The following is a 14,591-nucleotide window of genomic DNA, read 5'->3' on the forward strand; positions in this document are numbered from 1 at the left end:
ATCATGTGTGTGTATGCATGTGTCTGTGCCCATGTCTGTGTTACTTGACAGTCCCCGCCGTTCCACAAGGTGTATTTTTACCTGCTTTTAAATCTGATTCTTCTGCTTGCATCAGTTACAGTACAATACGGTACAGTACAGTACACTAGAGTACAGTAAAGTACAGTGCAGTAGAGTACAGTACAATAGAGTACAGTACAGTGCAGTAGAGTGCAGTACAGTACAGTAGAGTACAGTACAGTGCAGTAGAGTACAGTACAGTAGAGTTGAGTAAAGTAAAGTACAGTGCAGTAGAGTACAGTACAATAGAGTACAGTACAGTGCAGTAGAGTAGAGTACAGTACAGTGCAGTAGAGTACAGTACAGTAGAGTTGAGTACAGTAAAGTACAGTACAGTACATCGGCAGTCATGCAAACACACATACAAGCACGCACACAGACACACATAAATATTGAAAGAATGAAAGATATATAAGCGATGTTAGATTGAATGTGTCGTGTCACACAAAGCAATTATTCTCCTGAATAACTCCCTCCGACCATATGGGGATGTTTCTCATACACTAAGAATATAACCTTGACCCAGATCCTGAGAGGAGAGAGACTTGGCGTCAGACCATAATGTCTCTATTCACTTTATAGTGCACTACTCTTGACTAGGGCTCATAGGGCTCTGGTCAAAAGTAGTGCACTACATAGTAAATAGGTTGCCATTTGGGACACAGCCCATCAGTTCCTCTGAGAGGATCAAGAGGAGCCTCCTGATTGAATACTTCACATTAATCCTTCCTTATAGAAACCATGTACTGGGGCCTTTGCTTTCACTTGTCCAGCCATGTTAGATCAGTGATTAGGTCAAGGAAGGGAAGAAGGAAGGATTCAAGATGTATTTGAACAAGACCCTTCTCTTCTTTATGGTACCTGACATTTGATCCCAAGTCTAATACAGCAGTTACCTGTTTCCCCGGAACTAGGTTGAGATGAAATCCTGGGTCTGTGAGAGACTGGGTCTGTGAGAGACAGGGCCTGTGTTCCAAATAGCACCCTATTCCCTTTATAGTGCCCTAGTGGTGAACTAGTAGTCCACTATATAGAGGATAGGGTGCCATTTGTGATGTACTAAGTGTCTATAGTATCCTGTAGCGATGGAGGAAGAGGATTTAAGGCTTGTAGATTAGCCTTAGCACTTCCACTGTCTCAGCCGACCGCCTGAGGAGAGATAATCCTCCCTCTCTCTCTCCCCCTCTCTCTCTCCCCCTCTCTCTCCCCCTCTCTCTCTCTCTCTCTCTCTCTCTCTCTCTCTCTCTCTCTCTCTCTCTCTCTCTCTCTCTCTCTCTCTCTCTCTCTCCCTCTCTCTCTCTCTCTCTCTCTCTCTCTCTCTCTCTCTCTCTCTCTCTCTCTCTCTCTCTCTCTCTCTCCCTCCCTCCCTCTCTCTCTCTCACAGCAGCGCAGGGCCTCAGACCTGACCTCCCTATAGAGGGATCAGACACAGGGAAGACCCCTATCAGACACACAGGCTCAGAGCCAAAAGGCCCAGACAGGACAGGAACAAAGACAGGGACTCTTTGTCTACCTGGAATTACCAGAACAGCTTTGTTTATAAACATTCTGATTTGGTCTATAGGTCAACCATAGTTATATACAGTAGAGACAGTCTGTCCAAGAGTCTGTCCAAGAGGCCATTATTGTAACATTCTGTCTGGTTAGTCTGTCCAAGAGGCCATTATTGTAACATTCTGTCTGGTTAGTCTGTCCAAGAGGCCATTATTGTAATATTCTGTCTGGTTAGTCTGTCCAAGAGTCCATTATTGTAACGTTCTGTCTGGTTAGTCTGTCCAAGAGGCCATTATTGTAACATTCTGTCTGGTTAGTCTGTCCAAGAGGCCATTATTGTAACATTCTGTCTGGTTAGTCTGTCCAGGAGGCCATTATTGTAACATTCTGTCTGGTTAGTCTGTCCAGGAGTCCATTATTGTAACATTCTGTCTGGTTAGTCTGTTCAAGAGGCCATTATTGTAACATTATGTCTGGTTAGTCTGTTCAAGAGGCCATTATTGTAACATTATGTCTAGTTAGTCTGTTCAAGAGGCCATTATTGTAACATTATGTCTGGTTAGACTGTCCAAGAGGCCATTATTGTAACATTCTGTCTGGTTAGTCTGTTCAAGAGGCCATTATTGTAACATTCTGTCTGGTTAGTCTGTCCAGGAGGCCATTATTGTAACATTCTGTCTGGTTAGTCTGTCCAGGAGGCCATTATTGTAACATTCTGTCTGGTTAGTCTGTCCAGGAGGCCATTATTGTAACATTCTGTCTGGTTAGTCTGTCCAAGAAGCCATTATTATAACATTCTGTCTGGTTAGTCTGTCCAGGAGGCCATTATTGTAACATTCTGTCTGGTTAGGGACAGAAGACAGAGTCAAAGACCCCTAATAGGTCCCCAATATGGTCTAATAGTCAACTTAAAAGCATAACCTTGTGGCGCTAATGATAGTCTTACTTGCTGTAGTACATTCATAACAAATAACCACACTAAACTAGATACCTTGGTACTTGCTGTAGTATAATCAGACTAAACTAGATACCTTGGTACTTGTTGTAGTATAACCAGACTAAACTAGATACCTTGGTACTTGCTGTAGTATAACCAGACTAAACTAGATACCTTGGTATTTGCTGTAGTATAACCAGACTAAACTAGATACCTTGGTACTTGCTGTAGTATAACCAGACTAAACTAGATACCTTGATATTTGCAGTAGTATAATCAGACTAAACTAGATACCTTGGTACTTGCTGTAGTATAACCAGACTAAACTAGATACCTTGGTATTTGCTGTAGTATAATCAGACTAAACTAGATACCTTGGTACTTGCTGTAGTATAACCAGACTAAACTAGATACCTTGGTATTTGCAGTAGTATAATCAGACTAAACTAGATACCTTGGTACTTGCTGTAGTATAACCAGACTAAACTAGATACCTTGGTATTTGCTGTAGTATAATCAGACTAAACTAGATACCTTGGTATTTGCTGTAGTACATCCATAACAAATAACCAGACTAAACTAGATACCTTGGTATTTGCTGTAGTATAATCAGACTAAACTAGATACCTTGGTACTTGCTGTAGTATAATCAGACTAAACTAGATACCTTGGTACTTGCTGTAGTATAACCAGACTAAACTAGATACCTTGGTACTTGCTGTAGTATAACCAGACTAAACTAGATACCTTGGTATTTGCTGTAGTATAACCAGACTAAACTAGATACCTTGGTACTTGCTGTAGTATAACCAGACTAAACTAGATACCTTGGTACTTGCTGTAGTATAACCAGACTAAACTAGATACCTTGGTATTTGCTGTAGTATAACCAGACTAAACTAGATACCTTGGTACTTGCTGTAGTATAACCAGACTAAACTAGATACCTTGGTATTTGCTGTAGTATAACCAGACTAAACTAGATACCTTGGTACTTGCTGTAGTATAATCAGACTAAACTAGATACCTTGGTACTTGCTGTAGTATAATCAGACTAAACTAGATACCTTGGTACTTGCTGTAGTATAACCAGACTAAACTAGATATCTTGCTACTTGCTGTAGTATAACCAGACTAAACTAGATACCTTGGTACTTGCTGTAGTATAACCAGACTAAACTAGATACATTGGTACTTGCTGTAGTATAAACAGACTAGACTAGATACCTTGGTACTTGCTGTAGTATAACCAGACTAAACTAGATACCTTGGTATTTGCTGTAGTATAACCAGACTAAACTAGATACCTTGGTACTTGCTGTAGTATTATCAGACTAAACTAGATACCTTGGTACTTGCTGTAGTAAAACCAGACTAAACTAGATACCTTGGTATTTGCTGTAGTATAACCAGACTAAACTAGATACCTTGGTACTTGCTGTAGTATAATCAGACTAAACTAGATACCTTGGTACTTGCTGTAGTATAATCAGACTAAACTAGATACCTTGGTACTTGCTGTAGTATAACCAGACTAAACTAGATATCTTGCTACTTGCTGTAGTATAATCAGACTAAACTAGATACCTTGGTATTTGCTGTAGTACATCCATAACAAATAACCAGACTAAACTAGATACCTTGGTATTTGCTGTAGTATAATCAGACTAAACTAGATACCTTGGTACTTGCTGTAGTATAATCAGACTAAACTAGATACCTTGGTACTTGCTGTAGTATAACCAGACTAAACTAGATACCTTGGTACTTGCTGTAGTATAACCAGACTAAACTAGATACCTTGGTATTTGCTGTAGTATAACCAGACTAAACTAGATACCTTGGTACTTGCTGTAGTATAACCAGACTAAACTAGATACCTTGGTACTTGCTGTAGTATAACCAGACTAAACTAGATACCTTGGTATTTGCTGTAGTATAACCAGACTAAACTAGATACCTTGGTACTTGCTGTAGTATAACCAGACTAAACTAGATACCTTGGTATTTGCTGTAGTATAACCAGACTAAACTAGATACCTTGGTACTTGCTGTAGTATAATCAGACTAAACTAGATACCTTGGTACTTGCTGTAGTATAATCAGACTAAACTAGATACCTTGGTACTTGCTGTAGTATAACCAGACTAAACTAGATATCTTGCTACTTGCTGTAGTATAACCAGACTAAACTAGATACCTTGGTACTTGCTGTAGTATAACCAGACTAAACTAGATACATTGGTACTTGCTGTAGTATAAACAGACTAGACTAGATACCTTGGTACTTGCTGTAGTATAACCAGACTAAACTAGATACCTTGGTATTTGCTGTAGTATAACCAGACTAAACTAGATACCTTGGTACTTGCTGTAGTATTATCAGACTAAACTAGATACCTTGGTACTTGCTGTAGTATAACCAGACTAAACTAGATACCTTGGTATTTGCTGTAGTATAACCAGACTAAACTAGATACCTTGGTACTTGCTGTAGTATAATCAGACTAAACTAGATACCTTGGTACTTGCTGTAGTATAATCAGACTAAACTAGATACCTTGGTACTTGCTGTAGTATAACCAGACTAAACTAGATATCTTGCTACTTGCTGTAGTATAAACAGACTAAACTAGATACCTTGGTACTTGCTGTAGTATAACCAGACTAAACTAAACTCAGCAAAAAAAGAAACGTCCCTTTTTCAGGATCCTATCTTTCAAAGATAATTCCTAAAAATCCCAATAACTTCACAGATCTTCCTTGTAAAGGGTTTAAACACTGTTTCCCATGCTTGTTCATTGAACCTTAAACAATTAATGAACATGCACCTGTGGAACGGTCGTTAAGACACTAACAGCTTACAGACGGTAGGCAATTAAGGTCACAGTTATGAAAACTTAGGACACTAAAGAGGCCTTTCTACTGACTCTGAAAAACATCAAAAGAAAGATGCCCAGGGTCCCTGTTCATCGCGTGAACGTGCCTTAGGCATGCTGCAAGGAGGCATGAGGACTGCAGATGTGGCCAGGGCAATAAATTGCAATGTCCGTACTGTGAGACGCCCAAGATAGCGCTACAGGGAGACAGGACGGACAGCTGATTGTCCTCGCAGTGGCAGACCACGTGTAACAACACCTACACAGCATCGGTACATCCGAACATCACACCTGCGGGATAGGTACAGGATAGCAACAACAACTGCTCGTGTTAAACCAGGAATGCACAATCCCTCCATCAGTGCGCAGACTGCAATAGGCTGAGAGAGGCTGGACTGAGGGCATATAGGCCTGTTGTAAGGCAGATCCCCACCAGACATCACCAGCAACAACGTTGCCTATGGGCACACACCCACCGTCGCTGGACCAGACAGAACTGGCAAAAAATGCTCTTCACTGGCGGTTTTGTCTCACCAGGGGTGATGGTCGGATTCGCGTTTATCGTCGAAGGAATGAGCATTACACCGAGGCCTGTACTCTGGAGCGGGATCGATTTGGAGGTGGAGGGTCCGTTATGGTCTGGGGCGGTGTGTCACAGCATCATCGGACTGAGCTTGTTGTCATTGCAGGCAATCTCAACGCTGTGCGTTACAGGGAAGACATCCTCCTCCCTCATGTGGTACCCTTCCTGCAGGCTCATCCAGACATGACCCTCCAGCATGACAATGCCACCAGTCATACTGCTCGTTCTGTGCGTGATTTCCTGCAAGACAGGAATGTCAGTGTTCTGCCATGGCCAGTGAAAAGCCCGGATCTCAATCCCATTGAGCACGTCTGGGACCTGTTGGATCGGAGGGTTAGGGCTAGGGCCATTCCCCCCAGAAATGTCCGGGAACTTTCAGGTGCCTTGGTGGAAGAGTGGGGTAAAATCTCACAGCAAGAACTGGCAAATCTGGTGCAGTCCATGAGGAGGAGATGCACTGCAGTACTTAATGCAGCTGGTGGCCACACCAGATACTGACTGTTACGTTTGATTTTGAACCCCCCTTTGTTCAGGGACACATTATTAAATTTCTGTTAGTCACATGTCTGTGGAACTTGTTCAGTTTATGTCTAAGTTGTTGAATCTTGTTATGTTCATACAAATATTTACACATGTTAAATTTGATGAAAATAAATGCAGTTGACAGTGAGAGGACATTTCTTTTTTTGCTGAGTTTAGATACCTTGGTATTTGCTGTAGTATAAACAGACTAAACTAGATACCTTGGTACTTGCCGTTTTCCATCTTTGTTGAGTCATAGTCTTCGGCTAGCCGGCGGTTCTTGGTGGAATCTGATTCGTCTGGGAAGTAAGGCACCTCCTCCAGGCTCTCTCTGACCGGCGTCTCATTGGTCTCTTTTGACCTTTGACCTTCGGCCAGGGACTTGAGCAGGGTGAAGTCATCGTTCTCTTGCTCTGGTTCCGCCTCCTTCACCTCTTTAGGCTCCACAGCAGGTTTGGTGTCTGAGGGGGAGAGGGAAATATTTAAGAGACTATACGAAGCTTCTGCCTCAAGGGTTGCTCCTCTTGAGCCAAAAATGAGTCCACTCTATGGAGAGAAATAATATCCAGAAAGGGCACACCTACCTTCACCCATAAATTGTTAGCCTAAAACTGAGGATATGTGTGTTTTCATCAACTAAACTTCCATAGTGTATCTTTAAATAGAGAAGCCAGCCACCAAACCACCTTGTATTTCTCTGCTGTCTTTCCTCTGCGGCTAAACAGGGTTGGGCCTGGCTGGCTTTCCACTGCAGCTAAACAGGGTTGGGCCTGGCTGGCTTTCCACTGCAGCTAAACAGAGTTGGGCCTGGCTGGTTTTCCTCTGTAGCTAAGCAGGGTTGGGCCTGGCTGGCTTTCCACTGCAGCTAAACAGGGTTGGGCCTGGCTGGTTTTCCTCTGCAGCTAAGCAGGGTTGGGCCTGGCTGGCTTTCCACTGCAGCTAAGCAGGGTTGGGCCTGGCTGGTTTTCCTCTGCAGCTAAACAGGGTTGGGCCTGGCTGATTTTCCACTGCAGCTAAGCAGGGTTGGGCCTGGCTGGTTTTCCACTGCAGCTAAACAGGGTTGGGCCTGGCTGGTTTTCCTCTGCAGCTAAGCAGGGTTGGGCCTGGCTGGCTTTCCTCTGCAGCTAAGCAGGGTTGGGCCTGGCTGTTTTTCCTCTGCAGCTAAGCAGGGTTGGGCCTGGCTGGTTTTCCACTGCAGCTAAGCAGGGTTGGGCCTGGCTGGTTTTCCTCTGCAGCTAAGCAGGGTTGGGCCTGGCTGGTTTTCCACTGCAGCTAAGCAGGGTTGGGCCTGGTCAATCCCTAGATGGGAGACCAGAAGGACTAGTGAAATTCAGGGTCCATATTCATAAAACATCTGGGAATAGGAGTGCTGATCTAGGATCAGTTTAGCCTTTTAGGTTATAATGAATGGACAGAGAGGACCTGATCCTAGAGCAGCACTCCCACTCTAAGGTGCTTTATGAATACGGGGCCAGAGCCATGGGCTGCAGTGGGTGGTCTTGGAACCGTGGATTTTATTATGATCCCTATTAGCTGTTGCACATGAAACAGCTACTCTTCCTGGGGTCCACACAAAACATGAAACAGCTACTCTTCCTGGGGTCCACACAAAACAAGAAACAGCTACTCTTCCTGGGGTCCACACAAAACATGAAACAGCTACTCTTCCTGGGGTCCACACAAAACATGAAACAGCTACTCTTCCTGGGGTCCACACAAAACATGAAACAGCTACTCTTCCTGGGGTCCACACAAAACATGAAACAGCTACTCTTCCTGGGGTCCACACAAACATGAAACAGCTACTCTTCCTGGGGTCCACACAAAACATGAAACAGCTACTCTTCCTGGGGTCCACACAAAACATGAAACAGCTACTCTTCCTGGGGTCCACACAAACATGAAACAGCTACTCTTCCTGGGGTCCACACAAAACATGAAACAGCTACTCTTCCTGGGGTCCACACAAAACATGAAACAGCTACTCTTCCTGGGGTCCACACAAAACACACAATACATGTAAAGGGTGTCCAATCAAAAACACAATTTTTTATATGTTAACTGTGTAGATAATTGTCTAAGAAAACCAATGGTCCAAACTTCATGTCTCTATAATAACCCGTTCAAAGGTTATTGGAGTTTTTACCCTTGGAGGACGACTAAAATGAGGGTGACTGAAACAATAGAGGCCAGAGAGAGAGAGGCCAGAGAGAGAGAGGCCAGGAAAATGGCATCGTGTCAGCTAGGCTGGATTCTGTGCATGAATAAGGCTACAGGCGACCTGACATCTCACTTTACTGTTGAACTAGTCATCTTTCTTCTCCAATCCACAGGACATAAAATAATATAGAGCTAAGATGGATAACGACATGACATAGTATTTTCATACTTTAGTATACGCTTTTCATATTAAATCAAAATTATTGTTCTTTTTTGAAGATTTCTCACAAAAACAAGCATATCTCTGTGAAATGTCAATGAAGCACTGAGCGTATACCAAGCTTTTTCCCCCCAAAGCCTTTTACACTGAATTCAGCTCGTGTCATGCTAATTCAGCCTTTTACATTGAATTCAGCTCGTGTCATGCTAATTCAGCCTTTTACATTGAATTCAGCTCGTGTCATGCTAATTCAGCCTTTTACATTGAATTCAGCTCGTGTCATGCTAATTCAGCCTTTTACACTGAATTCAGCCTGGGTCATGCTAATTCAGCCTTTTACACTGAATTCAGCTCGTGTCATGCTAATTCAGCCTTTTACATTGAATTCAGCTCGTGTCATGCTAATTCAGCCTTTTACATTGAATTCAGCTCGTGTCATGCTAATTCAGCCTTTTACATTGAATTCAGCTCGTGTCATGCTAATTCAGCCTTTTACATTGAATTCAGCTCGTGTCATGCTAATTCAGCCTTTTACATTGAATTCAGCTCGTGTCATGCTAATTCAGCCTTTTACATTGAATTCAGCTCGGGTCATGCTAATTCAGCCTTTTACATTGAATTCAGCTCGTGTCATGCTAATTCAGCCTTTTACATTAAATTCAGCTCGTGTCATGCTAATTCAGCCTTTTACATTGAATTCAGCTCGTGTCATGCTAATTCAGCCTTTTACATTGAATTCAGCTCGTGTCATGCTAATTCAGCCTTTTACATTAAATTCAGCTCGTGTCATGCTAATTCAGCCTTTTACATTGAATTCAGCTCGTGTCATGCTAATTCAGCCTTTTACATTGAATTCAGCTCGTGTCATGCTAATTCAGCCTTTTACATTGAATTCAGCTCGTGTCATGCTAATTCAGCCTTTTACATTGAATTCAGCTCGTGTCATGCTAATTCAGCCTTTTACATTAAATTCAGCTCGTGTCATGCTAATTCAGCCTTTTACATTGAATTCAGCTCGTGTCATGCTAATTCAGCCTTTTACATTGAATTCAGCTCGTGTCATGCTAATTCAGCCTTTTACATTAAATTCAGCTCGGGTCATGCTAATTCAGCCTTTTACACTGAATTCAGCTCGGGTCATGCTAATTCAGCCTTTTACATTAAATTCAGCTCGGGTCATGCTAATTCAGCCTTTTACACTGAATTCAGCTCGTGTCATGCTAATTCAGCCTTTTACATTGAATTCAGCTCGGGTCATGCTAATTCAGCCTTTTACATTGAATTCAGCTCGTGTCATGCTAATTCAGACTTTTACATTGAATTCAGCTCGGGTCATGCTAATTCAGCCTTTTACATTGAATTCAGCTCGGGTCATGCTAATTCAGCCTTTTACATTGAATTCAGCTCGGGTCATGCTAATTCAGCCTTTTACATTTAATTCAGCTCGGGTCATGCTAATTCAGCCTTTTACACTGAATTCAGCTCGTGTCATGCTAATTCAGCCTTTTACATTGAATTCAGCTCGTGTCATGCTAATTCAGCCTTTTACATTGAATTCAGCTCGTGTCATGCTAATTCAGCCTTTTACATTGAATTCAGCTCGGGTCATGCTAATTCAGCCTTTTACATTGAATTCAGCTCGGGTCATGCTAATTCAGCCTTTTACATTGAATTCAGCTCGGGTCATGCTAATTCAGCCTTTTACATTGAATTCAGCTCGGGTCATGCTAATTCAGCCTTTTGTGACCGATGGAAATAAGTTTCAAGACGACGACCACAACACGTTAAATACTACCCGCCCCACAGTTTGGGAACCACTGTGTTAGAGAAAGACCCCACCGAACGATTCAAACATGAATAATCATATTTGTCTTGGTGAAATGTATTTTTTTACATAAGGAAGTTACATTTGATCAGCTAAGTGCGTTTTCACCAACTCTTGGTAGTGTGGGTGGACACCCTACACAGTACAGAACAGGTAAAGACAAGAACAACACAAGACCATACTGCATTGAAAAAACAAGATGAAACAGTTATATATTGTGGAGACATCCAAGAGACAACAAAAATAATTCTTACACACTATTCACATACATATTCAAATGTATGTAATAACAATATTGATTGATTGCCTGTGAAGTATCCACTTACCTGCAGACTCCACTGCTGCTTTCACATCATCTGCCTCTGCAATCTGTGGAAAATAACACAAACAGTGTAAACATTTCTGTTTTAATCATCTTCCCCATAATAGCTTTGCTTGTTTACTGTTGCTCCAGTCTGGTTTGATATGACGTTGTTGAAGTTTGAGAACTCTCCCCTCCACAAAGTCTATTTGACATGATATTAGTCTGGAGATAGCACGGCGGATAGTTTAGAGAGAGAGAGAAGGAGAAAGAGAGAAAGAAAGAGATAGTTTACCTGCTCCTGGATTGGTCTCTCCTCAGTCAGTCGTCTGTTGTAAACTACAGCTTTATCTGCAGGGAAAATAAAACCACATAATAATAATACTACTAATCATCTTTATTATTATCATCAGCAGCATTGTCTTCATCATCATCAACATCATCATCCGCATCATCATTGTTATCATCATCCTTGTCGTCTTCATCATCATCATCATCACCACCACCACCATTCACTATCACATCATCTGAGACATCTAAAACGTGTAATTTAGGTAGAAACAAATGTAGGACCAGCTAACCTGACTGCTTCAAATCACAGCCTTAAAAAACTATCTTAAATCATTGTTAGAAGAAACTTTCTCCTATGAACGACAGAGAAAGACACTGACTTGAATTTGAGGGGTCCAACATCATCAGGGTATTTTTAAGATATGCCTGCTTGGTCATGTGGGCCAAGTGTTTTCATGTACTTTGTTTAATTTTGGTTAATGTGGTTTATTGATGTGAAAGAGGGTACAGTCTAGGGCTACAGTGAGTCCCAACTCTCGACCCGACCGGACACAGCAGCGTCATAATCGGTTTAACAAACAAAAGATAAACTGCGTTGGAAATAGAACGCAATCGGCCTTACATCGCATGCAACCACCAACGTCACAAACTCTTTGTTTATTTGTTATTTCCTACTCTATTTTTACTTGAATTATCTTGTTTTATATATAATGTTTAAATATATTTTTTAAATGTGAAAATGGTTTAAATATAGCCTGGCCTAGTTAAAATGTACTTTAAAAGTGGGCTATAGGCCTAGCGAATTAAAAAATATCCACACTGAAACCAGTCACAACAGATGTAGGCTACCAGCAGGCCATGTACTCACCATCCTCGGCAGGTGTGGGGAAAGCAGAAATCTGGGAGACAGTCACAGCAAAAATCCCGAGCAGAAGGAGAACTCCCATTCCTTTGGACGCCATTCTGAAATAAAATATCCACTCAATCGGTGGCTGTAGGCTATTTTCCGCTGGATTACTTCCGGTTATAGCTGTCTTGGGGGTGTTGTGTTGTGTGGATGATCCGACCGACGATAGCGGTCACAAACTGCTGGATGTTTGGACAGCTCTGCTCTTCCCTGCTGGTGGTGCTGAAACTGACAACAGGGCTGCGCTTGGACTCTACCCGCTCTGGCTGTTCCTTGGGAGGGGAGGGGCTCTTCAAATCTCCGCTCTCCTCTGGTGCTGTTGGAGCTGTTAACGACCTGCGGTGCTGAAACCAGGACACTCGGTATAATTAACACGAGATAGATAAACTGCCAGGCTCGTAGTCTATAACCTCCGTGTGAGCTGTAGTAAACTCACCTGCCGTATGCCGATAGTAGCTACCCGAAACAACACGATCTCTCTCGGTCGGACCAAACCGTGAGGGAGGAGAACAAAACGAGTATCCGCCCCTGATTGTGCGTCCTGTTCTGGGCGCCTTAGCTTTTTATAGTCGATCTCTACTGTGGGCGGTCCCATTTTACCCCATTGGAATTAGATACATCCATACATACACAACAAGTCAACATGGTTGTGCCCAGAGCAGTGTTGTGTTTCAGATGTTTTCCATGTTCCTCAGCCCCAGTTAATCTCCTGCTTTATGAGCTTTATGCTTCAGATGAATATACATGCTGTCTGCTGATTGGACAGAGCTGTCTTAATGGGACTAAAGCTTTGAGTAGAGTGAACATGCTGAGCAGCGTGTTATCAGTTGTCCATTGAGGAACAGCACACACACACTTAGTAAAAGACAATTGCTACATGCTCAGGGCATTGTTCTGTGTCTATCTGTCTGTCTGTCTGTCTGTCTGTCTGTCTGTCTGTCTGTCTGTCTGTCTGTCTGTCTGTCTGTCTGTCTGTCTGTCTGTCTGTCTGTCTGTCTGTCTGTCATATCCCTCAGTGCAGTGGCCCTTATCTCATTCTCTCTCCCCTGCTCTGCCCTTTCACTGTCTCTTCTCTTTCAATTTCAATTTAAGGGCTTTTTTGGCATGGGAAACGTATGTTTACATTGCTATAGCAAGTGAAATACATAATATATCTCTCTTTCATCTTTCTCTGTCTCTCCACTTTCACTGCTCTCCTATTGATTACACCTGACCCCTGAGGAGCAGGAGGTAGATGAGGAGCAGGAGGCAGATGAGGAGCAAGAGGCAGATGAGGAGCAAGAGGCAGATGAGGAGCAGGAGGTAGATGAGGAGCAGGAGGCAGATAAGGAGCAGGAGGTAGATGAGGAGCAGGGGGCAGATGAGGAGCAGGAGGCAGATGAGGAGCAGGAGGTAGATGAGGAGCAGGAGGCAGATGAGGAGCAGGGGTTAGATGAGGAGCAGGAGGTAGATGAGGAGCAGGAGGCAGATGAGGAGCAGGGGTTAGATGAGGAGCAGGAGGTAGATGAGGAGCAGGGGTTAGATGAGGAGCAGGAGGTAGATGAGGAGCAGGAGGCAGATGAGGAGCAGGGGTTAGATGAGGAGCAGGAGGTAGATGAGGAGCAGGGGTTAGATGAGGAGCAGGAGGTAGATGAGGAGCAGGAGGCAGATGAGGAGCAGGGGTTAGATGAGGAGCAGGAGGCAGATGAGGAGCAGGGGTTAGATGAGGAGCAGGAGGCAGATGAGGAGCAGGAGTTAGATGAGGAGCAAATCAAATCAAAGTTTATTTGTCACATGCGCCGAATACAACAGGTGTAGACTTTACAGTGAAATGCTTACTTACAGGCTCTAAGTAAGGAAATAAGTAAGTAAGGAAATAAAAACAACTATAAAAAGACAGTGAAAAATAACAGTAGCAAGGCTATATACAGTTGTGAGGCTATAACAGTAGCGAGGCTACATACAGGCACCGGTTAGTCGGGCTGATTGAGGTAGTATGTACATGTAGATATGGTTAAAGCGACTATGCATATATGATAAACAGAGAGTAGCAGTAGCGTAAAAGAGGGGTTGGCGGGTGGTGGGTGGCGGAACACAATGCAGATAGCCCGGTTAGCCAATGTGCGGGAGCACTGGTTGGTCGGGCCAATTGAGGTAGTATGTACATGAATGTATAGTTAAAGTGACTATGCATATATGATAAACAGATAGTAGCAGCAGCGTAAAATAGTGGTTGGGGGGGGCACACAATGCAAATAGTTCGGTTAGCCATTTGATTACCTGTTCAGGAGTCTTATGGCTTGGGGGTAAAAACTGTTGAGAAGCCTTTTTGTCCTAGTCTCTGACCTCCTCCCTATAGGCTGTCTTGTCGTTGTCGGTGATCAGGGCTACCACTGTTGTGTCGTCTGAAAACTTAATGATGGCGTTGGAGTC

General features: G+C 43.0%; 1 protein-coding gene across 2 annotated transcripts in view; it reads right to left on the reverse strand.

The window, feature by feature from the left end:
- The window catches only part of LOC139575738 (secretogranin-3-like), a 38,105-nt gene extending 25,364 nt beyond the window's left edge, over positions 1 to 12,741 (reverse strand). Inside the window, exons 1-5 of one of the 2 annotated variants that reach the window (XM_071400981.1) lie at positions 12,616 to 12,741; positions 12,141 to 12,523; positions 11,277 to 11,332; positions 11,007 to 11,049; positions 6,697 to 6,936 (exon numbers count right to left, since the gene is read on the reverse strand). In XM_071400981.1, the coding sequence (XP_071257082.1) occupies positions 6,697 to 6,936; positions 11,007 to 11,049; positions 11,277 to 11,332; positions 12,141 to 12,234 (433 nt within the window). In that variant the 5' untranslated portion in view covers positions 12,235 to 12,523; positions 12,616 to 12,741. Of the gene's footprint in view, positions 1 to 6,696; positions 6,937 to 11,006; positions 11,050 to 11,276; positions 11,333 to 12,140 lie in introns of both variants that reach the window. The other variant, XM_071400982.1, reaches the window with a different exon arrangement.
- Between the last annotated feature and the right edge of the window lie 1,850 nt (positions 12,742 to 14,591).

This window comes from Salvelinus alpinus, chromosome 5 (assembly GCF_045679555.1).
Source record: "Salvelinus alpinus chromosome 5, SLU_Salpinus.1, whole genome shotgun sequence".
In the NCBI taxonomy this organism is placed as follows: domain Eukaryota; kingdom Metazoa; phylum Chordata; class Actinopteri; order Salmoniformes; family Salmonidae; genus Salvelinus; species Salvelinus alpinus.